This window comes from Gavialis gangeticus, unplaced genomic scaffold (assembly GCF_001723915.1).
Source record: "Gavialis gangeticus isolate Ggan-Ray unplaced genomic scaffold, GavGan_comp1, whole genome shotgun sequence".
Taxonomy (NCBI): domain Eukaryota; kingdom Metazoa; phylum Chordata; order Crocodylia; family Gavialidae; genus Gavialis; species Gavialis gangeticus.
The window spans coordinates 25,605,996-25,633,231 of NW_017729011.1; the positions used below are offsets into that span (position 1 = coordinate 25,605,996).

A 27,236-nucleotide genomic window follows, 5' to 3' on the forward strand; every position below is an offset into this window, starting at 1 on the left:
GAAACAGCTATTGTGGACTTGTCAAGAGCCATGTGTCTCATCAGCTTCACTTCTTGCTTTTCAGAACAGTTAGACTAACAGATAAGGGGAAGCTGTAGCTGTGATATGTATTGGCCTTAGCTTGGCTTTGGATATTGTCAAAAGCAAACTAGTGAAATATGGTTAGATTAAGTTGAGAAGATAACTGCTTAATTTTGTAGTGAAGATGACTTAGATTGTGTGTTGGAAAGGCTTTCTAGGGAGAAGGGGAGAGAGGTACGGGGGAGAGAGTGCTTAGGGAGGTGATGGAATCCCCTGCCTTTGAGAACAGGTGAGACCAGCTTCCATTGGACATGCCTGGTTGTCCCCACCCTCCCAAGGTCCCCCTAGTCTGCATTTCCAGAGGCCTGCAATCCATCACCTGTGGCTAGGAAACAAAATAATGTGTTCGTGAGTGAAAGCACAGATGTGGAAACATCCGTGTGGATAAAGGAGTGTGTGTACTGTCCCGCCTGCTGTGCAGCAGTGAAGCTGGTGACAGTTGTGTTATCGTTCCAGAAAGCCGGCAGTGTATTGTGTTAAGATCCAAATTCCCGTGTGCTCTTCTGTCTGAGAGTTTCCAGAGCCTGTGGTATCAGGAAGTACTGTGCTTTTTCCCTATGTAGAGGCCACAGACCTAAAGCAGGAAGAGAGACTGCAGGAGCTGGAAAGCTGTTCTGGGCTGGGCAGCACCTCCGATGACACGGATGTGAGGGAGGTCAGTTCTCGTCCCAGTACACCAGGCCTCAGCGTCGTGTCAGGTGTGTCTGTATTTCCAGGAACAACTATTGCCTTGCTAGGAGATGAGCGGTGCGGGCTCTGCCATGTGTGTTTGTTGTAGAGCCATATTGAAGTTCATTATCTAGAACGTTGCTGTTTGTGTTTATACTCGTTTTGCTGGAGCAGTAACCCCCTGCTCTTCCTCCTGCCCAGGGATCTGTCAGACAGGAGCAGGGACTAGTAGTAGAAGGCTGAATTTAAGAACATCAGGTCACAGACACTGGCCTCCAGTTTACTCGTTCCACCTTGTGTGGCCCATCTCTCTGGTCTGCCCTGACACCTCATTTACACTTCAAATCCTAGATTTGTACAAACCGGCCAATCTGAACATGATCCATGGTCCCATAAGGGGCCTCATAACATCAGAGTGTATCCAAGGATCTTTTTCAGTGTGTGAAGAAAAAGATGCAAGTAAAAGGTTACAAAACTTTATTGAAGCAAAACTCAATCCCAGAGTTGGGGCTCTCTTCCAAGGAAGTCTAGCTGCTACTCCTGTGCCTGCTTCCTTTTACATGTGAAGTTAACACAAGCCCTTGTGTTACTTGGTGTTTAGCTTAGGCTGCACAAGCTTCTTCCCCAGCCCTGAAGAAGGGCACTTGGTGCCCGAAAGTTTTTCCAGCATCTCTCCCAACTATACTGTTGGTCCAGTAAAAGATACTGCCAAATAAACCTGGCGAGCTGCTGTCTGTCAGGAGCTCAGCATTTGGGACTTAGCAGCAAGAACACACCAGGTTATTGCAGCAGTCGTGGGAAAAGTATGCAGGAATCTGAAGACATCCTCTTCTCTCAGACTCTTACAGACCCTCCTTTTCTTATTGTAAGGTATTAGTGCCACGTCAGAGGATATCCCCAATAAGATTGAGGACCTTCGATCTGAATGTAGCTCTGACTTTGGTGGAAAAGATTCTGTGACAAGTCCTGATATGGATGAAACAGCTCATGGTAAGTAAGGCGTCTGCCTAGGAAGTGAGAAAGAGAACTTCTGTTGCCAAGAGCTCATCAAGAAAAAGAATTAACTTCTCCTTCCTAGTTCTTTTCCATTGACAGGTTGTATGTCTGGTGTATGAGAAGCAGTTCACGTTCTCCCCGTATTTGTTTTTTCTGAAATCCTTTTCTGTGACCAACGGGAGTTCCTAACCTGCTGTCTGGGACCCAAGTCTTAATTCTAAGCTCGTTGCTTACTAACTCTGTCTGGTCCGCACTCTTGTACTTGGAACTGTCTCCATGCTCTTGATTGTAGGTTTTTATAATAATCTGACTTTGATCTTTTCAGAATGCTAATTAGGTGCTTTTGCATCCATTTCTTTTCACGCGTTTTAGGCTTTATTAAGTTTGTTTGCAAAAGAACACCACTCCTGCCTGTTCTGTATTGGTGGGTATGCATTTTCAGTGTGCTGCACTCGCTACTCTCTTAGTGAACAGGGAGTAATGCTAACCCACTTTGCATGTCGTTTCAGGAGCCAGTCAATTGACTTCTCCCCCTTCTCAAACGGATTCTTTGCTGGCACTGTTTGATCCCCTGTCATCAAACGAAGGTATATTGTAAAGAGTGGGCAAAACTTGTTTTAAGATCCATACTTTTAAAAGCTTTTGACTCGCTCTGCACTTCTCTAGTTAAGTGCTACAATGATGAGCAATCACCTGTAATCTAATGCTGTGGTTAAATTTTTCCTTTCTTCCTGGGTGCAGGTCCATTGGCAGTGGTTAGGCCTAAAGTGCACTATGCAAGGCCTTCTCACCCGCCACCAGACCCCCCAATCCTGGAAGGAGCTATGGGAGGTAACGAGGCCAGGCTACCCAACTTTGGCACTCACATCTTAATTCCAACTGACCTGGAGGCGTTCAAGCAGAGGCATTCCTACCCTGAGAGGCTGGTCCGCAGCCGGAGCTCTGACATAGTGTCTTCTGTGCGGAGGCCTATGAGCGATCCTGGCTGGAACAGACGGCCTGGTAATGAAGAGAGGGAGCTTCCCACCAACCACAGCTGTGGAGTAGCTATTTTGGCTGCGCCTCAGTCCTCCTCTTCATCACCCAGCAAAGACTCCTCCAGAGGAGAGGTGAGGCTTTGCTTTCCTAGCCAGCTGAGTTGGGTTTTTGGTATTTTTCTAGCATGTTGTTTTTAAGCTAGAATGCCTAGTGTGATGTGGTGTTTACTGTGCTTAAGGGAGCACCAGGCAGGTCTATCACCTTTTGAAGGCATGCTATAGGCCTCCTTCACACAGTCCAAGTTAATCAAATAACTCAAATGGATGAGGTCCCCCCCCTTTTTTTTTTTAAACTGTTGCAGTAGCAGGGGCCCAAAATGAACCTCAGAGCAGAAGTTAGCAACTGGGAATGCTTTGATAAGCTAAGAACAATCTTGCCTCTTTTCAGGCCATTAAATAAAGTGCTATCCCTTCTGGATTCTTGTAGCCCAGGTTACACCTGAGTTATAAGCATCCCTCCAAAGGAGGACTTACAGTATCAGGCACAGGCACGCAATGGCTCTTCTACATTGCTGCTTGTTCAGCTGGTGTAGATGCTCTGCTTGGTGTCAAGGAAACATTTTTTTCAGTCTTTTATTTTCCAATTGCAAAAACTGCTCGATGATTTAAGTGCAACGTGGACTGAAACTTGGCTTTCTCTATAGATCGAAGAACGGAAAGATAGTGATGATGAGAAATCGGACAGGAACAAGCCCTGGTGGAGGAAACGTTTTGTTTCGGCAATGCCCAAAGGTAAAGTCATTGTGGCACTTCAGTAACAGTGCATGTTGCTTTCAACAGACCTATGTTTTGAGTTGTATGGGAAATTTTTGTGATAGTTTCCAGTTGTTAATTGTATGCTGAGCAGGTTCAATAGGTAACCAGGGCAAGGTTTGTAGCAGCCTAGACAGTAATAGTTGTGCCCTCCCCCAGTCATTGGATTACTCAGGTTTTTCTGATTACTTACGACAGTCTGGTACCAGAGGGTCAAAGATCTGCTGGCTGGACTTGGTTTAAAAGATCGCTGAAGTTATTTTTCATTCTTGGAAATGAAGGTTCTTTCTTTAGCAAATGTACAAGTCACACAGTGAAGCTGAGGAAAGTATTACAGTCCAGAGGAGGGAGACAAAAGCAGAACTGTACAGAAGTCCAAGTCAAAAGAGGCTTAAGCTGGGTCTTGTGCATTTGGCTATTTGTTGACTGCACACTGACACTGAGGTGACTCAAACCTTTGGACAAATGGCTGAAATAAATCTGTGAACTCTTGCACTTGCCACATGAATGGTCCAGCCAGGAGTCAGGTTCTTCAAGGCTGCTTTGGGGGTGGCTGTCTGATTTTGAGTAGGAGCTGAGACGGGCGCAGCCTGTAGTAGGTTGCCTGTTCAACTTGCAGGTAGGCTGGCTCTTCACTGAGATGGTTTGCTGGTAGGCAGTTTCTGAAAGCGGTTTTATTTCTATGCTGGCTGTCCTCACCTCCACAGACAATATTTCTTATACTGATTTCCTCTAATTACCAGCACCTATTCCATTTAGAAAAAAAGAAAAGCAAGAAAAAGACAAAGATGACTTGATGCCAGACAGATTCTCTGCTCTTACAGGTTTGTCAATGATACTGCTTCCTAACTCCTTCAGCTAGGGTTGATTTTCTGATGTTCAGAATTAGACTCTGAACAGCGACAGTTGTATCAGAGTTTCTGTGGCCCTGAAGGTGATTTGTCTGCTGTCCCCTGCTTTGTTAGCTTCTGCCTGTCATTCAGTCATGAACTGGAATCCTGGGTCAGCCTCTGTTCTTACTTTGCCTTCATGGACTCCTTGCCCACACCGTAGATCAGGTTTGGGGTGGCTGTGGCGGTGCTTCTACAATTGCTGCTGAAATTGTGATGAGCTGAAGCTTGAGGTTGTGACACTAAGTTAATGAAAAAACCCATAACAGCAAAATAGTTTTTCTCCTGCTGGTTCTTACAGGGTTGGCATAGCTACATCAGGGATCTTGTGTCATGCTCCTTTTCAGCGTGGCCATCTTCTGCCTTGTACTTTCCTAGAGGAAGCAGCTCTTCTAGGTTTCTGCTGAGCATACAAGCTGAAGAAAAAATTGGTTGTTTCTATATCAATGAAATGAAAGAGGAGCTAGAATGATGTGTCTAAATGCAACGGTTTTATGCACACTCTCCATAGACTTCAAGGAGTAATGAGCCTTATGCTTCTGTGGTATTTTCATTTAGCAGGGATAATTCCCCTTCCATTCTCCTTGCCTTCTCAGATGATCCCAGCCCCAGGCTAAGTGCACAGGCGCAGGCGGCAGAGGATATCCTGGACAAGTACAGGAACGCTATCAAACGAACCAGCCCCAGCGAAGGAGCCATAGTCAATTATGACAGCACAGGTAAGGGCCCAGCCCTACTGCCCCAGCTTTTCAGACAGGGAAGTGAAAAGGCGTTATCTTCAGGGACACCTCTTTGCTTTTTGCTGGAATTGCTGTGTGTTAGCAACCTTTTAGCTGGCACTTTTTGCTATCTTGGAAGAACCAGGATGCAGTAAAAGTACATGAGTGTACAAAAGTACACAGGAGTGACCAGGAATGACGGTCACAAGCTGGCAGAGGGTAGGTTTAGGTTAGACATCAGGAGGCGCTATTTCACGGTCAGGGCGGCTAGGGTCTGGAACCAACTTCCAAGAGAGGTGGTGCAGGCTCCTACCCTGGGGGTTTTTAAGAGGAGGTTAGATGAACACCTTGCTGGGGTCATTTGACCCCAGTACTCTTTCCTGCCATGGCAGGGGGTCAGACTAGATGATCTGCTCAGGTCCCTTCCGACCCTAGAAACTATGAAACTACATTGATCTCTTCTGACAAATCATACAGATTCTTCTGGAAGTTAGGCTAGATATCAGGAGGTGCTACTTCATGGTCAGGGCGGCTAGGATCTGGAACCAACTTCCAAGAGAAGTGGTGCTGGCCCCTACCCTGGGGGTCTTTAAGAGGAGGTTAGATAAACACCTTGCTGGGGTTGTTTGACCCCAGTAATCTTTCCTGCCATGGCAGGGGGTCAGACTAGATGATCTACTCAGGTCCCTTCCGACCCTAGAAACTATGAAACTATGAATTTTACATTGTGTATTTTAAATGCATTTGGTCCGAAGCACTAGACCAGTCTTTGGATTGATTGATCAGTCGATGTATCTTGTCCGTACTACTTGCTCATTCTTCTCAGAAGTTAGGGATGAGGAAGAGCCAACAGTAGGGTACTAGATTGTCTGACTGCTGGAATCGATCCAGTGTGTTTGTGTTTGCATAGAGGCCATGGGGGATGGTGAAAGTATGCATGACTCGCCACGTGATGAAGCCCTGCAGAATATGTCAGCAGATGACCTCCCTGATTCTGCAAGCCAAGTGGCCCAGCCCCAGGGCTCTGCTTTCTCTTACAGGTAAACGCAGTGTTGTGTATCTAATGTTGTGTATCTAATGTTCTAAAGCTAAAGCCATTTGCTGGGTCTGTAGGAGAACTGGTATCCTGTAGGCATCCTGAATCTGATTGGTAGAAAATAATTGGTTTCCGTGGTGCAGTGTGGGATTGTTTCCAATTGTGCTGTACTAGATGTTTTAGTTGGATATAGTTTTAACATTGCAAATGACAGGATTTCCAGCTTCAGGCTGTTTTTCAGGCTAGCATTTGCTCATTATCCATGAGATTTTCCTGATGTTCAATCTATATTTCCATATTTTAACTCCACAATATTCCTCCCACTTATACTTCTTACTGTGCCACATAATTGTCCTCCTTTCTAGATCTTTTCCTTGCCAAGCATTCCAGTTCCTGAATCGTTTCTGTTGCTCCACTCTGAGCTTTTCCTGTTTCTTGGGAAATGACTGGCCCAGAACTGAACACCCTGTCCAAAGTCCAGTTCCACTGGTACTGTGGGAAGGAAGACTGGTTCCCTGTCCCATGATGTGAGGCCTGTGTTACTGTCTTGCATCACAAGCATGCCTAGCTGGCTCCACTATCTCACCTGGAGTTTGTGTTCCAGATTTCTCTTCAGTTTTTTTACCCCCCGTTTTTGAACCTGCTGTGATGAACCTTCCCACTTACATTTATTTCAATTAACTTTGGAAGGAAGTAACATTTACTGCTGCATATAAACCATCATAACTAAAACTCAATGAAAACTTCTCCCACAATATGTGGATGCAGGTATACTGAAGGGATTGATCTGAGTTACTGGTGAGCATGGAAACGAAGATCCCAGACCTCTGGGCTGCCTGACATGATGCAGGTCTGGTGTAGAAATAATTGAACATTACACATCAAACTGCACTGTTAGCTGTACAAGGAGGCAGGACTGCTCAGGGTACTGATTTGGGGAAAATTCCTGTGGCTTCTAGGTCAGCAGCCTGCACTGAAGTAGCTTTTGGGCAGCCTAATCAATTCTGGGCTGATGCCTACATAACTAGAGGGCCCTGGGAGCTCCTTTATTGCAGAGATGCTTTTCTAGTGTACCATTTAGCCTCCATGATGCAGTGCTGGTAAAAACCACTCTTGCATGTTGGAACTCAAAGCCCTTTGGTGCTAAGAACAAGCAGTACGCTCGGTGAGAGAGCAGTGCCTTACACGGGCTCTGCTGTACAGGCACCTGGAGAGTCCTCTGCATACAGCACTAAGTAGGCATTCTGTGGGCATGAGTAGTGGAAATCAAGTTTTTTCTTGTTTTCTCATTGACTCTGAAATCATTGGGTTCTGCCAGTGGATGCCTAGAAAATTCCCTGAGGCTTGTAATTGTTCAAAAGGCAGACAGACAGAAAGACAAATGCCATCCAGTTGTGGGTTACTTCAAGCAGTTGGCAATCATGGCAGGCTCAGTGCAAAGGTCAGCGTTCATGTTTGTGAGTAGTAAGCTCTATGAAGAGCTTCTCCAGACCTGGGTGAAACGCACAGCCATAGCAATTGGGTAAGGTCCTCTGGCATAGGAAGGAGACCACTATTGGTTGTTGCCAAGCTGATACCGTTCACCTGCATAAACGTTACTGGAAAGAAGGCATTCCTTTCAGTTATGAAAGGCAGAAAGGAAAACAAAATCAGTCTGGGTTAATTTTCATACAAGTTACATTCTAGTGACTTGAGTGTCATTGAGGCCATCACCTTGCAGTGGCAAAGTCGAGCCTTATGCGGCTACCATTTAATTGGGTGCAGTTTCCTTGGAGACATGAATTAAGCAGAACAGCAAAAGGGGTCGGTGGCGGTGGGCTGGAAGAAACTTGAGAGGGTAACTTCTAGTGTCTTTCCCCTACAGTGCATGAAAGTTGCATGGAATAGCTTTTAGATGGACTGATTTAAAAATGTGAGGACCTGTCCTTGCAAAGGGAGTGGTCTGATCAGCTGTGTATCTAAGGAAACAGCCTTTTGTTCTCTCTAGGGATGCAAAGAAGAAATTGCGACTGGCTCTCTGTTCAGCTGATTCTGTTGCCTTTCCTATGCTGAGCCATTCAACAAGAAACGGCCTACCAGACCACACGGACCCTGAGGGTAAACCCCTTTTCATGCATGTGCTGACACTTGTATGCTGAATATTTCATTCTGCTCCGTTCTGTGTTGCAAAACTTTTTGGAAACCTCTCCACATCATGCCTTTTCCTGTTTCTGCCATCATCTTCATGTTTTCTGCTGTTTTCCCCACACATGTGAGCACTTTGCCAATCCCAGTCTTTAGTGTGTTGTAACAAGGTACCTCTGCAAAGCTGGAGCGTAGCCAAAGGGCTATGCTGTAGAAGGGACTCTGGAGGTGGCTGTTCTTGGGAGACGGAGATGCACAAAGCAGAGCATGCTGCACGGAAATACTGTGGGTTTAAAGCTGCACGAGTCAGTTTTCCACATGGTTCCTTCAGATCCAGGGCACTTCCTCACCTCTTTTCCATTTTGTAGGAAAAGCCATGTAGGCAGTCAAGTAACGGGTCTGTCTTCTCTCTGCTCAGACAATGAAATCGTATGCTTCTTGAAAGTACAGCTAGCTGAAGCCATTAATCTACAAGACAAGAACTTGATGGCCCAACTGCAGGAGACCATGCGGTGTGTAAGCCGCTTTGATAACCGGACCTGTCGAAAGCTGCTGGCTTCCATTGCAGAGGACTACAGGTACCTTGTTCTGTTTCTCCTTGATAAGCATGGTCTAAGTGAAGGTTTGTTTCTGCCCATTAGTGCATTGGGAGTGGCCCACTTGATTTGTCTTTTACCCAGCCAGGTTCTGCCTTGCTTTCCCACCAAGTGGTGCAGTTGCCTTGTCTTCCTTCAAAAGAGCCACAAAAGGCTTGAACAGTAAATCCATGCAGCTAGTAATAAGCTGCAGTTCAGCCAGCGCAGCAGGGGCTGTTCTGCTCTGACGCACGGCACACCTGCCTTCAAATACTGCTGCGGTCTGGCTCCTAGGAGTGGGAGGGCTGTGCAGGCGGTGAGCCCAGTGTTGGAGCAGGGAAAGCTGCCTGGTCCAAGACACTATGGAGAAGGATGTATGAAAGCTGGCGTTCATAAGGGCAATCTGAGGGCTTCTCCCATGTCATGGTGTGACCAGGCTTGGAGAGCCAGGGTCACCTTGTTGGTGCTGTTTCCCCTCAGGAAAAGGGCTCCGTACATTGCCTATTTGACTCGCTGTCGCCAAGGCCTGCAGACCACACAGGCACACCTGGAGCGGCTGCTGCAGAGGGTTCTGCGTGATAAGGAAGTGGCCAACAGATACTTCACCACAGTCTGTGTGAGGCTGTTACTGGAAAGCAAAGAGAAGAAGATAAGGGAGTTCATTCAAGGTAATTCAATGGAGGGCATGGGTCTCATGTGCATGGTGTTCCAGGTGCCTCTACCTCTGCTGGCCAGCATTCAAAAACAGTCTGAGCTGCAGCATTTCACTGCCTGTATCCTCCAAATCCTGGCTGTGGGAGGCTATGGGGAGCAGTTGGCTTGGGGGTCAGAAGCATGATGCTCGTACCTGGAGGTTCTTTTGCCGCTGGTGACTTTGGTCTAGAAAACTGCCCCAGAACAGACCTGCTCTTGACAGTTGTGGTATATCCGGACCCTTGGTGATGTGGTCATTGAAAGGGACGTGAAGTACGAAATGCAGTGTCACCTTGAATCCAGGTCCTGCTGCACTGCCGGTGCCAGGAGGGGTTCATTTTGCTGCGTGTTGTGCCACCTGTGTTCTTTATCGGCACTTTCATGGGCATGTTGTAATGATTCATGTTTCATTGAGGAGACGTGACCAGGAAATGCTGCTGTTGCCCTTTCTTAAGCTCGTTCCTTTCTAGCGATACTCTCCTGGCTCTTTACCTGTACCAGTGCTTTTCCGCTTCGGAGAGCCTCTGAGGGGGGAAGTAGAAGAGTCTCCAGGGTTGTGTATAGGAACTAGCCACAGAGGAAGTGAAGGGAGCAGTGAGAAGCAGAGGCCTTGCCCACATGCCTTAAGATGCATGTCTGCTTTCTTGCCTCTGTCTTTGCTTGAATAACCCATTCCTGTTCCCTTTCACCCCTTCTCCTCCCCTCCTGAAAAAATTCTCCTACACCTGCCTGCAAGGAGGGCCTTCACAGCCTCTGGGCCTACTTTTCCAGAGAATCCACAGGAAAGTTAAGTGTCCTGTTTAACTGAGCTCCCTCCTTTCTTTGCATGCAGATTTCCAGAAGCTGACAGCAGCGGACGATAAAACAGCCCAAGTGGAAGATTTTCTCCAGTTCTTATATGGGGCTATGGCTCAGGATACCATCTGGCAAAACGCCAGTGAGGAGCAGCTCCAGGATGCACAGCTAGCCATCGAGCGCAGTGTAATGAACCGCATCTTCAAACTGGCCTTCTACCCCAATCAGGATGGAGACATCTTGCGTGACCAGTAAGTTTGTGACTCAAGGCCCCTGAGTCTCCCACAGGTACAGTGGGTAGAGAGAAGCGGTGCTCCTTCCAAGGACAAACTTGTGCACCCAGGCAGGCCGGCCAGGTCTGTCACCACCACCTTTTGCTTTTCTTGAAGCTTTTGCATTAAACTGCAAAGCATTTTATTTACATCGGGGGGTGGGGGAGGTTGTAACTTGGGATCATATGCAAAAACGATTTCTTTTAAAAAGTTCATGAAAACGAAGGAAAAGACATTGGAGAAACCCTTATTATGGCCCTTGGTTGTATAACGCACTTATTTCTGCGTGCTGAGATGGATATTTTGAAGCTGTTTCTGGACACACGTCTCAGTTTAGTTTTGCCAGAGCTAGTCCAGTTTGTTCTCAGTCTTTCCACTTCTTTCAAACCATCTACTCTAGCCACTGTGGTAGACCTGGCGTTGGATTTGATGGCAGGTTCTCCCCTGGTGGTAGGGCCAGTGCACACTCCATGGTGACTGCCTGTACACGGCATTCGTGTTGCATCCTCTCCTCTGTGCAGTGCATGGGCTGGATGTGTCCAAATTTATGAATTAGGGCTGGGTGGGAAGCCCCATGGGCATCTGCCATTTTACAGAAGCTGCGCTTGGTCTCTTAAGAGGGCTGTCTGCTCCTTTTCCTCATGGAATTTGTTCTTGTTCTCAGGGTCCTTCACGAGCATATCCAAAGGCTGTCGAAGGTGGTGACGGCAAACCATAAAGCCCTTCAGATACCTGAGGTAACAACCTTTTCTTCCTTCTGCTTTTGAGTTAAAATTGAAGGAAAAGAACAGTTCTGTTCTGAAAGCAGGGGAGAGGCCAGTAGAGTCTGGATGATGCTGTTGTGTTGGGTCCCAGAGATGGCACCCAAGCTTGGAAGAGCATTTTCCATTTGTTTTACTTTTGCATAGATGGGAATATAGGGAGTAATGGGAAAGAAAAGCCTAGGGTTAAGCCAATGTGGAGGGTTCTTCCTTCCCACCTGCCCCCTTCCTCCCACAAACTACCCATTCCAGCTAATCTGAGAATCAGTAACCCAGTGACCCTGTAAAAATACTCTTGAAGAGAGAGGTGGATTTGTTTACAATATTGAAGGACTCAAGACTCGTGTACGTAACAACTGTTATTGCTTTTTCAGCAGGTAAATTTTAAAAGCCTTTTAGAAGGACTTTAATCGGAAAGTACTGGCAAGTCTAGTATTAACTCCAGGGGGTCTGTAATAGCTCGGATGGACTAGAACTGGGATTGTTTTGTCTTCCTGTTAGGTTTACCTCCGGGAGGCACCATGGCCATCTGCGCAGTCTGAAATCCGCACAATAAGTGCTTACAAAACCCCACGAGACAAAGTGCAGTGTATTCTGAGGATGTGCTCAACTATCATGAACCTGCTGAGCCTGGCCAATGAAGATTCGGTGCCTGGGGCGGATGACTTTGTTCCTGTCCTGGTGTTTGTTCTCATAAAAGTGAGTTGTTTAGCTGAGGGCACACACCCTTGTTCAGCATTTCTTTGAGGGGGGGCGGTAAATGAGCGGATTTTACCCAGAGATGCAGGGTTCTCTTGGTATCAGCTGCTGGCCTGCCTCCTTTTGCAGTGCAGGCTTCATCTGCACGGCACAAGTTGAGCCCTCAGCAAATTGAAATGTTTTTCTGATGAAGGGCAGATCTGATGTGTGGGATCGGTGTCTGCCTGTGGCCTGGTTTGCACTCTGTGCAGTCGTGGCCTGGACTGGGATCGTTACTTGTATTTGATATCTAATGGGAGGGGTGCTATAGAAATGGAGCTCAATCCCTGTTCTGTTTGATTTGTAACACACTGCTGTGCTAGAGCTCGTTGTAGCAGTTCCTTTTTCTCTTTTCACCCCCAGGCAAATCCCCCGTGCTTGTTGTCCACTGTTCAGTACATTAGTAGTTTTTATGCTAACTGTTTGTCTGGAGAAGAATCGTATTGGTGGATGCAGTTCACAGCAGCGGTTGAATTCATTAAGACCATTGATGATCGCAAGTGACCTGCGGCTTCACCAGCGTGGGCAGACTTTTAGCAGGAGCCGCCTGTCAGAATGTGCATCAGCTATTTGAAAGCTGAAGAAGAGACTTTCCGTGTATAATATTGTACAGAGCTGAGGCATTTTAAACAGATCTTTACTAATCAGATTAATTTAACAGGTTTCCCTTTCCTCTGTTTTGGGTTATGTCTCTTCCCCCTAAAGCTATTAGCACTGCAAAAAGGGACCACGTTTTTCAGGTATTTCAAAATCTGAAAGTGTTTTAGGAAGCTCTTTGCCACACTTCTTGCACAAGTTACACTATGTTTTCCCCTTAGGCTTCTTTTCACAAAAAAAAAATCCATGTTTTTTGTTTCTAGCCAAAAGATTAGGACTACCGCTTTTTAAGATCCTTTCTAGTTTAATGCACCTTTTGTTCAGAAAACACCAGCCACATGGAAGTGTTGTAGCAGTCGACATTTAGTTAACAGTTGTATTTCACCTGCCGTAAACTTCAAACCTGAGAGGACAATGTAAATATATAATATGACTATATTTAATGAATTGTAGTTATCTTTGGACTCATTATCCTTTCAGTCAACAAGCAAGGATCTCCCCTGTCCTCCAATAGCCTGTGACATACCTTGTTGGGTGAGGAGGTGACTTTCTTAATAGGCTAAGTTTAAAAAGGGCAAACCTAAGTATTTATTAAAATGTAATAAAGTTTACTGAACTTCCTGAAACTGGAATTTATAGTTCACAGGGCTCTCACCAACCTTTCACATTTTTTGGCTAGGGCATTAGTGTGTTCAAGTGTTGCATTTCTAGAGGAGAGGGACTGTAAGTTTCAATAGATAAGTTCTAATATAAAAAGGAAAAGTAAATACCTTATTGTAATATTTTTTCTGAAACATTGTGTATACTGTACAAACCCCAAACAGAACCTTAAACTGTAATATATATTTTGATTAGTCACATTAAATACATATGCCGGGGGTTTCAGAATGTTTTTTTACTAAGTGTTATTTGTATTGTCTGCTACAGCAGTGCAGGTTTTACTTGTTCGTATAAAATATTTTGAAATGCCATACGGTTCCTTATGAAACGCATCATGACATCAGTTCAGGCTATTTTTTTACAGATTTGTCTTGCCCTGCTCCCTTTCACAGCAACAGAATTAGGAATTTAAAGAAGGTCCTTGTGCAGAAGACCAGGTGGACCTTCCTGAGAAACAGAACAAGAGAATGTCTAGAGATGTTCCAAGGGATTCTGATCTGCACATGCGCGGTCACTGGCCTTTTCCACTGTTGTAAGTTTATCAAAAAAGACCCTTAAATTGTGACTCGTTAATGCCAGCATTATGCCTCACTCTCAGTGCGTGCCATATTGCTGCAATGAGGTGAGCCAGACTTTGTGGCCACCAGTAGTAAAAAAAAACAAAAAAACAAACAAAAACAAAAAAAACCCCAACCCCCCTATATAACCTGCTTTATTAACCCCTATATTTCCCTGCTTTCAGCTGGACAGTTCACATGTACTGTGTTCTGCACAAGGAATTGATGCATGATTTTTTCCCTCTTTTGGAAAAGGCCAGTGAGCTGTTAGAAGCCATGCACATCAGGCTTGACAAGGGAGTCTGTTTAAAAAAGAAAAAAAAGCAACTAACTGGTACATCTGAGGCTAGTTTGATTAGCTGCAATTAGAACAACTTTTGTACAGTATTAAGTGCTTGAGGTGCAACTGTGCTGCTTGTTAGGCATAATTCAGTGAAAGCAAATACTTCTTGCTTTCAAGGTCTCAGTATCTCTAATGGGTCTCTATCACTGTTGCCATGTTAAATCCGTGGAAAGTGGGTGGGATGGTATAACCTTTTACTTTCTGTTTATAGTCTTTCTCCTCTATTATAGACTTGATCATAGGATAGAGCAATACTTTCTAGTAGCAGCAGAGTTCCTGTAGTCTGCCTTACTCTGGTAATGCTGATCTTCAGTCCGAATGGCGTTGTAATGCTCTTGTTATTTAGCCTTCAAGGGTTTTTGGTGCTGAAGACACTTAATCTTGTAATACTGCGTTCATAGCCCTGACCAGTGGTGAAGCACAATCCTGCCCTTGAAGGAATGGCCAGATCACACCTAAAAGCAATATCAACTGATTGTACCACAACTGGAGTGTCCTGTTGAATTAATTCGTTACTGCAGATTTGTCGTGCTGGTATCCATGCACCGATATCCCGTAGTCCTGCCGTTTGGGTTCCAAGCAAGGAGAACATTTGGTCTCCCAAATCCGCCTTGTCGTAAACCGTTTTCTCAAAATGTAGCGTATGGCACAGCAGCACCTTATGAGGGAGCGGTCACGTCTGTCACGGGCAGGCTGGGCACAGTGCAGTTGGCTCCTAAACGGCCTTCAGGACTTGTTCTGCCCGGGAAGGTGTCTTCCCTGGCAAAGCCCATTCTCTTCACAGTCTGTATTACTTTGCTGCTTCTCTGTGGAGAAAAATTACTGAAAAAAAGTGAATGATTTTTTTTAAATGAAATTATTTTAGAAAAAGTCAAGATTTGTGCAAGTCCCAGCACAGGTAGGAGTCTCACAGCAAGAGGGTCCTCTGCTTTTTCTTATTTTTTATTTTAAACCTGCTATAAAAGCCTTTTATACCATGTTATTGATGGCCGTAGTAAAAGGATTAGGCTTTCCAAAGAATTAGAAGTCTGACTGTAATGTGTCTGTTTTCCTGGTGGCTGTATGATTTTGTTTGACAATGTTAAATGATGTGTACAGGATGATGCCGGCTCGGGTTTCTGTTGTGCAATAGTTAAAGGTGAAGATGGAAAGCACAAAGGACCAAACGGTACCAACTGTTTTGCCAGAAGGCTGCAGCCCAGCCATGTCCGCACCCTGCACTTCAGCCACACAAGGGTACACTGAACAACTGTTCTGGGGAGGGGAGGCTCTTTGGAGCCTGCTGTCTGCACAGACTGAAAGCCCAATTGTTGAAGTCAGGGGTGCTTTTGCAAGAGTGCGAAGGAATAATTGACTAATTGTCTCGATCGAGCTGTTCCCTTCACACTGGTGTTTGTTATTCCTGTGTCCTGAGCTGAGCATTGGGTCTTTCATCCCCAGGGGATCCCCCCCGCCTACAGCCCCTGGTGGCTTTAGTTCTTCCTTAAAATCTTGTTAAGCTCCTCTTCTAAGGAGCATTAGCACGTGCAGCCTGCTGTCATTTTAGTTTGAAGTTGCACTACTAACTATTGGATGGAAATTGCCATACATGGCAGGAGGAAGTCACGACACAACCTCTTTACTTGAGGTGAGTTTCTGGTGGGCACTGAGTGTCGTGGCCTATTTGAAAGCAATGTTCTGTTCAGCCAAATCCTAGCAGAAGTTTGGGGACCCACTGCCATGTCAGTTGTGCTAAGTAGCCTGCAGGGGAAAACCGGCAGGTTGAAAGGGCAGCAGTCAACACGTGCCCTGCTTATCAGTGCTTCAAGGAAGTGAAGCCTGTTGTGTAGTGTAACTTATGTGGCCCAGCTACTGTATCTACACGGCAGCCTTAGGCTGGAAGTGTGGTGGGAGGCTTGGAGCAGCAGAAAATCATGGGCTGTAGAGAGGGGGCGGTTCTCCTTTCTCTGGGATTACAGCTGATCTGTAGGCAAGCCCCTGCTCCAGGAGAACGAGTCTGCTGAGCTTTTATCACGTGTTCTGTACCTCTCCATTGTGCTTCACCTCTGTTTTACAAGCTTTGTACTGCCTCTCCTCTTTGAAACTGGTAACACCTTTCTAAATTGAAATTAATGAGCTTGCACAATCTTGTATACAGGAAGCCCATCTTGTCTCTAATGTGATTATTAATGTATGATATCATTCTGTACAAACCGATTAAAAAGGAGAGCAGTTTACCTGGCTGGCTTTGTGTCTCTGCATTCTAATGGCCACGTGACGTCCTGCAGGCTCAGCAGCCGTGCTGAAGGCAGGCTTGCAAGCAGTGTAGCACACACCTGTGCTCAGCTCCAAGTGGGGCTTGGGGAGAGGTGGGTGGGAAGGACAAGGGTGCAGTGGCAGGCTGTGGAGCTCCTCACGTAAGGCCCAGGTGGAGAGCACTTGACAGAGCAGTTCAAAACGGAACAGCTCTTGCTGGTCACTGGGTCTGAGTGAAATTAATTCGGGGGCTTAGACTGCCAGCAGACAGTCATCTCCATCACTCTTTGTATCGACCAGGCCTGGTGCTGGCACTGCAGTAATCCCAAAACCTGCTGCCAGGACTGAAGCCAAGTGGCCTGCTGCCAGTCTCGGCACGGGCACAAAGGGTCCGGCAGACTTAGAGCAAACTCCCATGTAGCCCTGTGAGGGAGGCGCCACCAGGAAGAACTAGAGGCCTGGGCAAAGTGGTCCCTGAGCAGTGGCTGCAGTGGGGCTAGGGCTGTCGGGTCCATAAGCATCATGTCGGCTCGGGTATTTGTAACCTTTTGTAAGAAAGATCAGCTGAGAGCTTGAGGGCAGGATTGGCCCCACACCACCCAAAGGGGGATGGACGGAGTATCCAAGACCCAAGACAAGCGCTGTGGGGAGCTGATGATGAGACTGCCAGGCAGAACAGAAAAAATGCAACAGCTGCCTCCTGCCAGCCTTCGACCACAAGATTCATTTTCCAGGGGAATTCGTCTGCAGTTGTGAATGTATATGGGTCATGTCACCCCTCTGAGTGTCCGGAGCCCAGGGGCAAACATGGAGCGAGGTGGTTCTCGGTCCACCTGCGCCCCATCTCTTGCTTTCACCCTCTCTTTAGCAGCAGCAGCAGTTGCAGAGCATGGGCTTCTCACGGAGCAGCTGCTTTCCAGGTCCAGTCCCCACATAGTCCTAGGGAAGGTAGGTTGGTAGAGACCTCCTTAGCTTATCTCATCTGGCCCCCGTGTAGCTGGGAGAAACTGTCCGTGCTTTCTTCCGTATGAAAATCATTTGCTGAGCAATGTAGCATGCGACTCCACCAGTGCTCTCTTTTTACCCAACACATGCTTATTTTGTCTGCTAAAAGCAAAGCCATCCTGGGATGGGGGTTTATCAAAGCTTCTAGTGAAGAAGACTCAAGTTTGCCACCAGTGCTGGGGTGAGAGCAGATGTGAGCAGAGAACGCTTTGTGCCCTGTGCTCCCCCAGCAGCTGTCACATAAGTGCCTTGGGCAGCTGGAGGGGAGTGTGGTTCCCGGGAGCTGCGGTCAGGGCTTGGCTGGAAGTGGACACAGCAGCTGAATGACCCGTGCCCTTTTGGGCACAGTGTCCCCAGGGAGCAGGAACACAGGCACCCTGGAAACTGGCTTCTGCATGGCTCCCTGCTCAGGCCCTTTCCCAGCCCAGTTGCCCTCCTGTGGCCGTGGAGTGGGGAGAGGGTTTGTGCAGGCAGATGGGCTGGAAGGGCTGTGGCTGGCTTCAGCAGGTTTGGTGCCAGTGGGCCCCTTGCTCCTTGGGTGGGGTCCTGGGCACAGGCCCAGCCCTGCCCTGCTGCCTGCACCCCCCTGGGTTGTAAAGTGGCTCTGGGGGAGAGGAGATGGCTTTACCCTGGGCACAATGACCTCTTCACCCACTGGCCAGTGCCAGGCCACCATCACCCCTGCATGGCCCATGCTGCCCAGCAGGCCCCAGCACTGACCCTAGCCTTGGCACCAGGTGAAGGAGAGTAAGAGCAGGCCTGGGGATGCGGGGGCTGTGCCCTGGGCAGGCAGCCTGCATTGCAGCTGCTCCCCACCTGGCTGGGTTGCTGTTCTCTGCCCACCAGCCGGTTTCCTTTCCGAGGGTGACATCTAGTGGCCAAGCCCAGCTCCTCACAGGGGACGTGGGTGGCAGCCGCTGCTGCAGCCCCCAGATGCCTCCAAGCCGAAGGCTGTGCAGCCTCCGAGTATGCTGGGGTCCTGCAGGGAAGCTGCCTTCCGGGCTCCTGTGACAGCTAGGCCCAGATGCCAATGGGAGAGGGCCACGCGGCGTGGGCAACTGACTCATCCTTCCCTGCGTGTGCTCAGGGCTGGCTTGGGGCCAGGCAAACACCGGCATGCAGGGGGCTGAGCCCAGCCTGGCCACAGAGAACTGCTGTGAGGGCAGAAGTGTTCTCCTGGTCCCTGCCCCACAGTGCTGCAGCCCAGAGGGATGGGAAGGGGTTGCTTCCAGGCCTTGCCTGCAGCTCAGGGGAGAGTGCAGCAGGGAGACACCACCTCCCACGGTAGCTCCCTGTAGCAGCTGCCCATGCCCTGGGCAGACCCAAAAGCACATTGCTTGGCTTTCCATCCTGGCACCTCGTGCAGGGTTTCACAGCCTTTTGTGCAGCCCACCTAGCATGCTGCACATCTCCGTCATTTCATTAGTGGCAATGCATGTTTGAAAACAACAGAGGCTGAGGTTTAAAAGCAACATGCAATTTTTATTATATATATCCAGGCCTGCCATTAGCTTGGTCCCTGCAGTGTTATTGACCTTGATTCTTTCTCATTTGCATCCAGCATTTTTCATCCTTTGGAATATGGTGTTTGGGGACCTTTCCATCATTAAGTGGATTTACAGCAATTTCCTTATGTGTTTTCTCCAAGGGATTCTGTTATGAGAGGCACATTAAATCTCCATTAATACCTCATTATCCGACTGATAAGATTACCATGATAATGAGGCAGAAATTCTAATTGTTTCACTTCTTATTGTGCCTTTCATTAAATCATATACCTGGAAGTCAGCATCTGAGAGAAGATTTCCAGCCTCCAGACCTTGGGAGGTGAGTCCCTTCCCTAAGTGCACACTACACTTCAGCACGCTCCACAAGCTCTCCTGGCTGGTTTTGGGCATGGGGGGCCTTTTCCACTGAGACCCTGGCTCCCCAGGGACCCAGCTGGGCATGGCTTGCCTGGTTTCTGTAGCAGGATCCTGCATGTCTGCCAAGGACAGGTCCGAGGCTTCGTTCCTGCCGGCAGCCCAGTTGCCCGTGGCCTGGGACCTAGCAGGCTGTCCAGACCTTGGTAACATTCAATTAACCCAACTTGCAGAGTCAGGAGCTCATTTGCATGAGTGTCAACTGTATTAAATTAAAAATGAAAAGGAAAGGAGAGGGAAAGCTGCATGGAGGCCTCTCAGCAGGTCTGAGGAAGGATAGGGCATTGGAGGCAGCTGTCCCTTCACTTCTAGCCAGTTTTGCCCTGGTTGCGTGTGGAGTACAGCTCTGCGCTCTGCTCTGCATGCAGTCCGGGAGGTGGGGGGGCAGGCGGGCGCAGACGGTCTGTATGGCCATGGCAGGCCATCGTATCCTTGCACCTCCACAGCTCCGCTCTCATTCACTCCTGCACCATGGTGAGGAAAACCTGCTCCTCTTTGCACAGAAGCCATTTGTGAAGTCATCACTGGTCACAAGGGCTCTGACTATCCCCGACAGGCTGGGAGACCAGTGCCGGTCTGCTGAGAAGGGCCTTCCCTGTGCTCAGCTCCCTTGACAAATGGTTGCCACAGAGCATGTCTTGGCAGGAACTGAGCCACGAACCCTTTATGCGGGAGCTGGCTGCCCCTCCAGAGGCGTGACAAGGGCATCAGAGCCCTGGGGACAATGGAGCTTGCAGGGGGCTGCTCCCTGAGGCGCATGTGGAGATGGTGCTGTTGGACTCAGCAATGAGGTATGTCTCTTAGCCCGACAGTCCTGGGTTCTCCCTGTTCTGCACAAGGGCCCGGCTGTCCATGCTGAGCCCTGCTTGGGCAGAGGTGGCCAAAGCTGTGCTGCTTTTGAAGTGTGTACAGTTCTTTGCAGAACCCCAGAATCCCACACAGAATTGCTGCTGGCATCCTGACTGGTGGATGGCACTTGGGCCCTTGGAGGGAGGGATCATCTCTGTGGCTTTGGTCTCTGCACCTCCTAGCTCCCACAGCACGCCAGCCTTCACTGCATTTGCACTTGTAGGCTCCCATGCAGGAACTTCAAAAAGCCAAGCTGCTGAGCCTCTGTCTCTTTTGTATTGATGGAGAAATTGCAACCCTTGCAGCAGCGCACATATTGGAGCCCTGGGCTGCAGGGACTCGGGGGGGTGGGGAGGGGAGCCACCAGCCTGCAGCTTGTCGGGGGCTGTCCAGAGGCTTCATGCCCCTCGTTTCCCTTCCTGTGCTTGCTCTGAGAAGTTTGCGCTGCACAGAGCGCAACAGATGCTGATATTAATCCTTGCTTTTGTGCTGACGGATGGGAGAGGTGGTTTGGAGATCACTATTTTTCACAGTGACTCTGTGAAACGTTACCTGCTGGCCTAATAACGAGCTCTGTCATTAATGACTTGTTCCCTATAGCTTATGCAGCTGCAGTGGCAGAGCGCACACTGGGCAGTCGACAGCATCTGCCAGGCTCAGAACGGGGCTGCTTGACCCCCGTGCCCACCGCGGCCACAACGGCAGAATTAAACAGGTTGCTTGGCGCACCCCAGGGCTGGGAAGCGCCTCGCTCGGGCATGAACCCCAAAAGCCGGGTCCAAGTGGAGCCGGATGGGCCAAGCCTGGGATTGGATGGCGGACAGCAGCTTTTGGCATAATGGGCACCTGTGCGGCGCACCACCAGTTTGGCTGCTCCGGCGTTCACTGTGAAGGGACTTTCTGCTCGTAAACATGGGAGCCCGCGAGTGCCCCTCAGCCATGACTTGTAGCCCCCAATGCCCACTCTGTGCTGGCCGTCTCGGCCCCGGTTATCTGGGGGTGTCACCGAACAGTATTCGTGGTGTCGGGCATGGAGCTCGCTCCCGTTGCGGGCCCGGCTCTGGTGAGGGGCATCGTCTGCTCCCGACTCTGGCGGCCCCGCCTCTGCCTTTCTCTTGTTCCGTCCTCCTCTCTCACAGCCCTTCCATGTTTCCTCTTAGGTGCCTGTTTTCATACCGGCTCTGGGGCCGTCTGCAGTGCATGGCAGGAGCCAGCCCCCTCCATTAAGGAAGCAACAAACGGACTTTCCGTGTCCATCCTTCCCTGTGGCTTTGAGACACAAGTTTGCTCCCAGTGACATCCACCACGGGTGCGTCTACATGTGTGCGAATGCACTGTTGCTACTGCGCATTAAATGTAGGGCCTCTAATACGAGGTCCTACCTCCCTGCACAGTAGCAAAGGCATGCGATCTTTCCATGATGCTTAGCAGCACTGTTTTGGCCGTGATGTGCTAATGCACGGTAGAATTCGTCTACTGCGCACTGTCTTGTGTGCTCGGTGTGTCTTCCGCTGTATCCTATAGGCACCGGATCAGGCCTAAGTGGCCCTCAATGGACCGCAGACAGGGCTGGAAGGGCACTGCCTGATGGGCTGTGTTCTCTATCTGTGAGGGCACCTTCGAGGGCTGGGACTTGGCCTGCCGTCAGGTGAGTGGGGTGCCAGGGCTTCCTACGACGGGCTGAGGGCGGGCAACGGTGGTGTCAACGCTCGAGGCCGCCGGCTGACAGGAGTGGGGGAGGGGCGTGCGCGCCTCGACGACCGACGCTCTCCCGCCCTGCCCCCACCAATCGCAGAGCCGCTGAGGCCGGCGCGTGGCTGCCTAGCCAATCACGTCCTTCCTCTCATCGCCCGGCTCCTTGGGCCCTGGCCCCTCGCTTCCCGCCCCTCGCAGCCCAGCCAATCGCAGCCCGCCCTGGGCGCGGCGGGATGCCGCACCCCCCCCCGCCTGTTCCGCGCCCTCCCGTGGGTGTTCCACCTGCCCGCAGCCCTGCCTCCCTGAGGGGCCCTGCGCCCTGTGCGGCGCTGCCTGGCCGCGGGCGCTGCTGGGCTTGCACACCCGGGGAGCAGCCCCCAGTGCAAGGGGGCTGGGCAGGCGTGTGGCACAGCTGTGCATGCATGCTGGTATGTGTGCACATGCTTTGTGCAGGTGTGCAAGCCTGTGCTCAGCCGTGCCTCGTGCATGTGTGCATGTGCTCAGCCGTGCCTCGTGCCTGCGTGCACGCCTGTGCTCAGCTGTCTCCTGCATGTGTGCACGTGCATGCTTAGTCATGCCTTGTGCATGCTTAGTCATGCCTTGTGCATGTGCGAGCTGTGCCTCGTGCCCCGGTGAGCAGCCCTGTGCTGGTGGGGGCTCCACTTCCCCGTGTGCAGGTTTTCCTCCTGTGGGAATCAGCGAGCAGCTTTGGCTCTGCTGCGGCAGCCTGGCACGGAGCAAGCGCATGGCAGAGGGGGTGCGGGGAGAGCCCAGCGCTGACTGGGGGATGCAGCTTTGCAGTCACACTCCTCTCGCTTGCTTCTAGGTGCCACGCACCGGCCGGGCCGGGCAGAGCCTGCCCTCGCCCACAGCACGTGGGAGTGGACGTGTTGCCAGTGTGGCCCTGGGAGCCAAGCAGACTGCCCAGGCTCATGGAGGGAAAGGCGAGCTGCTGTCGCAGGTACGGCATGCGGTTGTAGAAGAGCTGGGTCGGACCCTCGCTTCGTTGTGCTCGGGCTCCTGCAGGTGCCGAGAGGCAGACTGACCTGGGTCTGGCCTGGGGTTTCCCCCCACTCCACTCCCACTTGCAGCCTTCAGCATTTTGGGTCTGGGGAGGTCCCCCCGCTCCCGTGCTCCACAGCAACCGATGCCCCTCTCCCCCAAGGATGCCTCTCGCCCCTTTTTTGGACCTAGGATGTGTTTGCTGCCCAGGCGTTTGGAGCTGGGAGAAGACCCAGAGTCACCCCTGAGGCCAGAAGGATGGGCGACTGCTCTGTCCGGCGGACGCCCCCGATGCTGGTGGGGCGAGAGTGGGGTGGCACTGGCGTGTGGGACGTGGGGGATGCAACACAGCAGCCCCATGGGGCAGAGCCTTGTGCAGCGCGTGGGTCTTTTTGCACTGAAGGGTCTGGGGAAAAAGCCAACTTTTCAAAGAGTTTGGCCTCTGGATGCCGGGGAGGGTCCCTCGTGCGGTTCTTGCTTCCAGCCCCTTCTCTGCAAAGTTTATTCGCAGCCTTACATTCACTTGCTGCTGTGCAGCTGGCCTGCTGCCTCGCGAGGGGAGAACCAGCCAGACCCCTGTAGCTGCTGCGCGAGCAGTCAATGCCAGTGAACTCTGCAAGCCTCTGGCAGTGACCGGGCACATTAGTCCTGGCGTCTAGCCCGCTCCTGGTGCGATAGGGGAGAGCTGTCGGGGGCTCCGCTTGGCACCGAAGCCTTGTCCAAATCGCGGCGGCTCCTTCGTTAGGGGCCTCCTTAATGTTACCCTGGAAACAGGCTGTGTGTCAAGCTCCACGTATTGCTCAGCAGCCTGATGGCATCGCCTGCCGGCACCGTGGTCCGTACGGAGAAGTAGGGCTGGGGACTTTGCAGGGGTGACCGAGGTGTGGGGCTGTCCATCAGCCTGTCTGTCTGCACAGCCTGTGCCTGTACCCCGCACAGGTCAGCAGGATGCTGCCACAGAGGAGAGGAGGGAACTGAGCGTGGTTTCTTTCCTAGCTCCCCAGGTGGAGCAGGAGTATGTGCAGTGCTCAGAGCCTCAGGCCCTGCAAGCCCATGGCCCCTGGGGTTGTGCAGTGTGGGGGGTCCCGGGTGGGGACAGGGTGAGCAGGGCACAAAGGAGTGTGTTGGGATGTGGCCAACTCGAGCCCTGTGGGGCATGGCAGGGAAGGCAGCATTTTGCAGTCCTGGCATGAACGCGTCCGCGGCCTGCACGCGTGTGCACGCAATGTACTTTGTGCTGCACTTGCGGACTTCACGAAGCTCCTCCCCTCCTAACGACACGGTTGTTTCCATGGTAACTAATATCCTTCAGGGTGGGAGGGAGCCGAGAGAGATGAAAATGACACAAAGCAGGGCGTTGAGACAAAGCTCTGGCTGGGCTGTGCACACAGCGTCAACCCCCGCAGGGTGCTGGGGTGCGGCCTTTGCTGGCTGGGACCCCGATGCCATCCCCAGGGCTCTTGTGTGCAAAGTGGGGTGCACTGTGGGCGGGGAAGGTGGGTGTTGAGCCAGGTGTGCCTGAGAGGCCTGGGTGTCACCAAGGGGTTGTGCAGGGCCCTCTTGCCACAGGCATATGCATTGAGCCACGCCGTGCAGTCTCTTTGCTTTGGCACTGGGGGCTGTGGAGCCTCGTCCTTCATCTCGTGACCTGTCATGAAAGCAGTGTGCTCAATTAAGGGGCCTTGCTGGGCTTTTAGCTCAGCCAGAGCCCTCCTAACTTGGGGGTTGCGGTGTGGTCCAGCTTGGGGGGAGCTGCTGGGGGATTATACTGCAAACTGTCAGAGTTCGGCTCTTGGCAGCTCCTTGCGTCCAGGTCCTGATGTCGCCCTCTTGGATGGGAGCAGATCTGGATGCTATTGACAGGGCTCCCCTGCCTCTTTGTCTGCGCTTGCTCTTTTTCAGTAGTGGAGCTGAACTTTGGTTCTCAGTTCCCAGAGCAGCTCCATGACACCCCCAGCCTGCAGGTGCTTCCTACGTGGCTGCACCCCAGACTCCGCTGCCGGCTGGAAGGAGGCTAGTGGCTGGTGCCAGAGGGCTGTTGGAATGTGCTACGGTTTGCCCCTTGCCCTGTTCCTTGCCACATCTCCCAAATGCAGCCCTGGCTGCTGGCCTTTTGGCAAGAGGCGAGTCCCGCATGTCAGGGTAGCAGGAGAGCAGCCGTTGGGACCACAGCGACTGCAGGAGGCAGCTGGTTTTTGGAGATGAGCACTCGTGTTGAGCTGCCCCCCTGCGTGCAGGGCTCGTCTGACACCCGTCTAAGTGGGCAGCCTCTCCCCGCAGCACATGAGCCATCCTCTGTGGGCTGGAACACCGCTTCCCCACCTGTGCCCCGCGTTGCTGAGCCCACTGCAGCACCTGCACGGTGCAGGTGTGGTTTGACGGATGTCGGCGCGGCCTGCCTGCTTCCTCGTGCCAGCCCCCGTTAGCAGCACAGCCATTTAACCAAATCGCGAGCAGAATCATTGGGCTGGGGTTAATCAACATTCATTCATGTTTCCAAGTTTAAATTGAGCATTTGTTTAATTATGTGTAAGTAGCAATACATTCTGGCCATTATCTAAATCACTATTTTATTTCCTGGATGTGGTTTCATAATGCTGGGTTTGCGCTCCAGCCTCTGCATCATTAACAGAGAAGAGTTAATGAATATAAAAGCGTAAAGGCTAATTACACTTTAATTTACAATCATGGTCTCATTTTGGGACCACATGAAATCTGTTTTGAAAACAATTAAAAAAAAAAAAAAAGAGGCAGCCCAGCGAAGGTCTGGTAAACAGGAGAGTTTGGAGACAAAGCGAAGCACTGCTGGCCCAGGGGCTGTCCATGGCACGGAGTAGGCTTGTCTCCCCGTGGCCACAGAGCTGTTACGCAGACCACTGCCTCCCCCATACACGGCTGGCCCTGACTCCATCCCACGGTGGGAGCATTAGCTGGCCACTGCGCTGAGTTTCCCATGGTGCTGAAGAAGGGGTTGGAGCCATTGCCGGAGGACTCTCCTCTTGCTGGGAGTCGTGCTCACGGCCTTGCAGAGCTGGCCACTTCTTGGTGTTTTGCTCAGCATGCAGGCCGGAGGGGGCCCCATTAGCAGCAGCCGTGCCTTTGCTGGGGCAGCTCATGGTGCTTTGCTCTCCCATGGCATGGGGTTGCTGTGATGTTACTAGCCCCAGAATGGCTGACAGCCCCAAGAAATAGGATGGTCAATGTTATATCCTGCCAAAATGCTTCAGGGATGATTGCACCACTGCAAAGGGTCCCCAGGCTTTTTCCCTCACATGGGGAGGACCTTGCACAAGGGGTGGGTGCTAGAGGTAGGGTACCAAATGTCTGCTTGATGGGGCAGTGACCTGCTCAGGCTGCAGGGCCAAGGACCCTTCTGGGGTCTGACGGCTTGGAGCGACAGTGCTGGGAGATGTAAATTGGAGCCTGAGTGGAGAGCACGGAGCCTCCAGTTCACCTGAAGGAGACAGAGATTTATAGGGTTGCAGATGTTGAAAGCAAAATTCAGCGAGACTGCTGACTCGAGCACTTCGCAATATTTACAATTACTGGAGATATAATGGCGTGCTTTCCAATGAATGGGGCTTTTTCAGGAGCAGATATCGGTGCCCAGTTATTACTGGGTGATGGTATCTGAAATCGAAGCTCTCAGCAGGGGAGGCGATAGATAGTAGTTTAAGATCCCATTTTTGTAATGACATCTGCAGAGGCGGAGGGGGGGCAGTAATTGTGCAGCAGAAATTTGATAATCTAAGATGTGGTGTTTGGAAGTCCTGCTTGGCTTCCTGTAGGTCGGGGCCTGGCACAAAGGGACCTTTATGTGCAGACTGGAGCAAGCCTCCCAAAGTCTTCATGTCCCCTGTTTGACTCATGGTGCTCAGAGCAGGAGTCCTGGAACAGGCGGCAAGTGCCCATGGCTGTAAAGCCAGTTCTGTCTGGCCCTGCGCAGCAGCTGTGTCTCTCTGCAGGGGGTTGGGTGGTTATTGTGCCCCACATGGTCCAGCTCAGTTGCTTGTTGGTTGGCTCCAGGCAAAGGGAGATGTCTGAAAGGACCCCGATGTAGGAGAGACCCGATGGTCACTGGTACATGGGGCTGAGACTTTCTCTTAGACTGTCACCATCAGCCTTGTGCTGCCAGTTTAAGCCGCAGGGGTCCGTAGGGTCAGCTAGGACTGCTGGGGTAGCTGGACATTGCTCCTGTCAGACCAACCTGGTGGCCTTCTATGACTAGGTCA

General features: G+C 50.6%; 1 protein-coding gene and 1 long non-coding RNA gene across 6 annotated transcripts in view; both read left to right on the forward strand.

The window, feature by feature from the left end:
* The window catches only part of GAPVD1 (GTPase activating protein and VPS9 domains 1), a 61,680-nt gene extending 45,168 nt beyond the window's left edge, over nucleotides 1-16,512 (forward strand). For all 4 annotated transcript variants that reach the window (XM_019510908.1, XM_019510907.1, XM_019510909.1 and 1 more), the window contains 15 exons: nucleotides 645-779; nucleotides 1,621-1,740; nucleotides 2,256-2,333; nucleotides 2,488-2,855; nucleotides 3,428-3,515; nucleotides 4,280-4,360; nucleotides 5,023-5,145; nucleotides 6,056-6,185; nucleotides 8,169-8,278; nucleotides 8,724-8,883; nucleotides 9,361-9,548; nucleotides 10,406-10,619; nucleotides 11,305-11,377; nucleotides 11,903-12,100; nucleotides 12,503-16,512. In XM_019510908.1, coding sequence (XP_019366453.1) covers nucleotides 645-779; nucleotides 1,621-1,740; nucleotides 2,256-2,333; nucleotides 2,488-2,855; nucleotides 3,428-3,515; nucleotides 4,280-4,360; nucleotides 5,023-5,145; nucleotides 6,056-6,185; nucleotides 8,169-8,278; nucleotides 8,724-8,883; nucleotides 9,361-9,548; nucleotides 10,406-10,619; nucleotides 11,305-11,377; nucleotides 11,903-12,100; nucleotides 12,503-12,643 — 2,207 coding nt within the window. In that variant the 3' untranslated portion in view covers nucleotides 12,644-16,512. The remainder of the gene's footprint in view (nucleotides 1-644; nucleotides 780-1,620; nucleotides 1,741-2,255; nucleotides 2,334-2,487; nucleotides 2,856-3,427; nucleotides 3,516-4,279; nucleotides 4,361-5,022; nucleotides 5,146-6,055; nucleotides 6,186-8,168; nucleotides 8,279-8,723; nucleotides 8,884-9,360; nucleotides 9,549-10,405; nucleotides 10,620-11,304; nucleotides 11,378-11,902; nucleotides 12,101-12,502) is intronic.
* Nucleotides 16,513-22,846: 6,334 nt separating this feature from the next.
* Nucleotides 22,847-27,236, forward strand: part of LOC109293097 — a 75,637-nt gene continuing 71,247 nt past the window's right edge. For both annotated transcript variants that reach the window (XR_002096241.1, XR_002096240.1), the window contains exon 1: nucleotides 22,847-22,963. This is a non-coding gene — a long non-coding RNA (uncharacterized LOC109293097). The remainder of the gene's footprint in view (nucleotides 22,964-27,236) is intronic.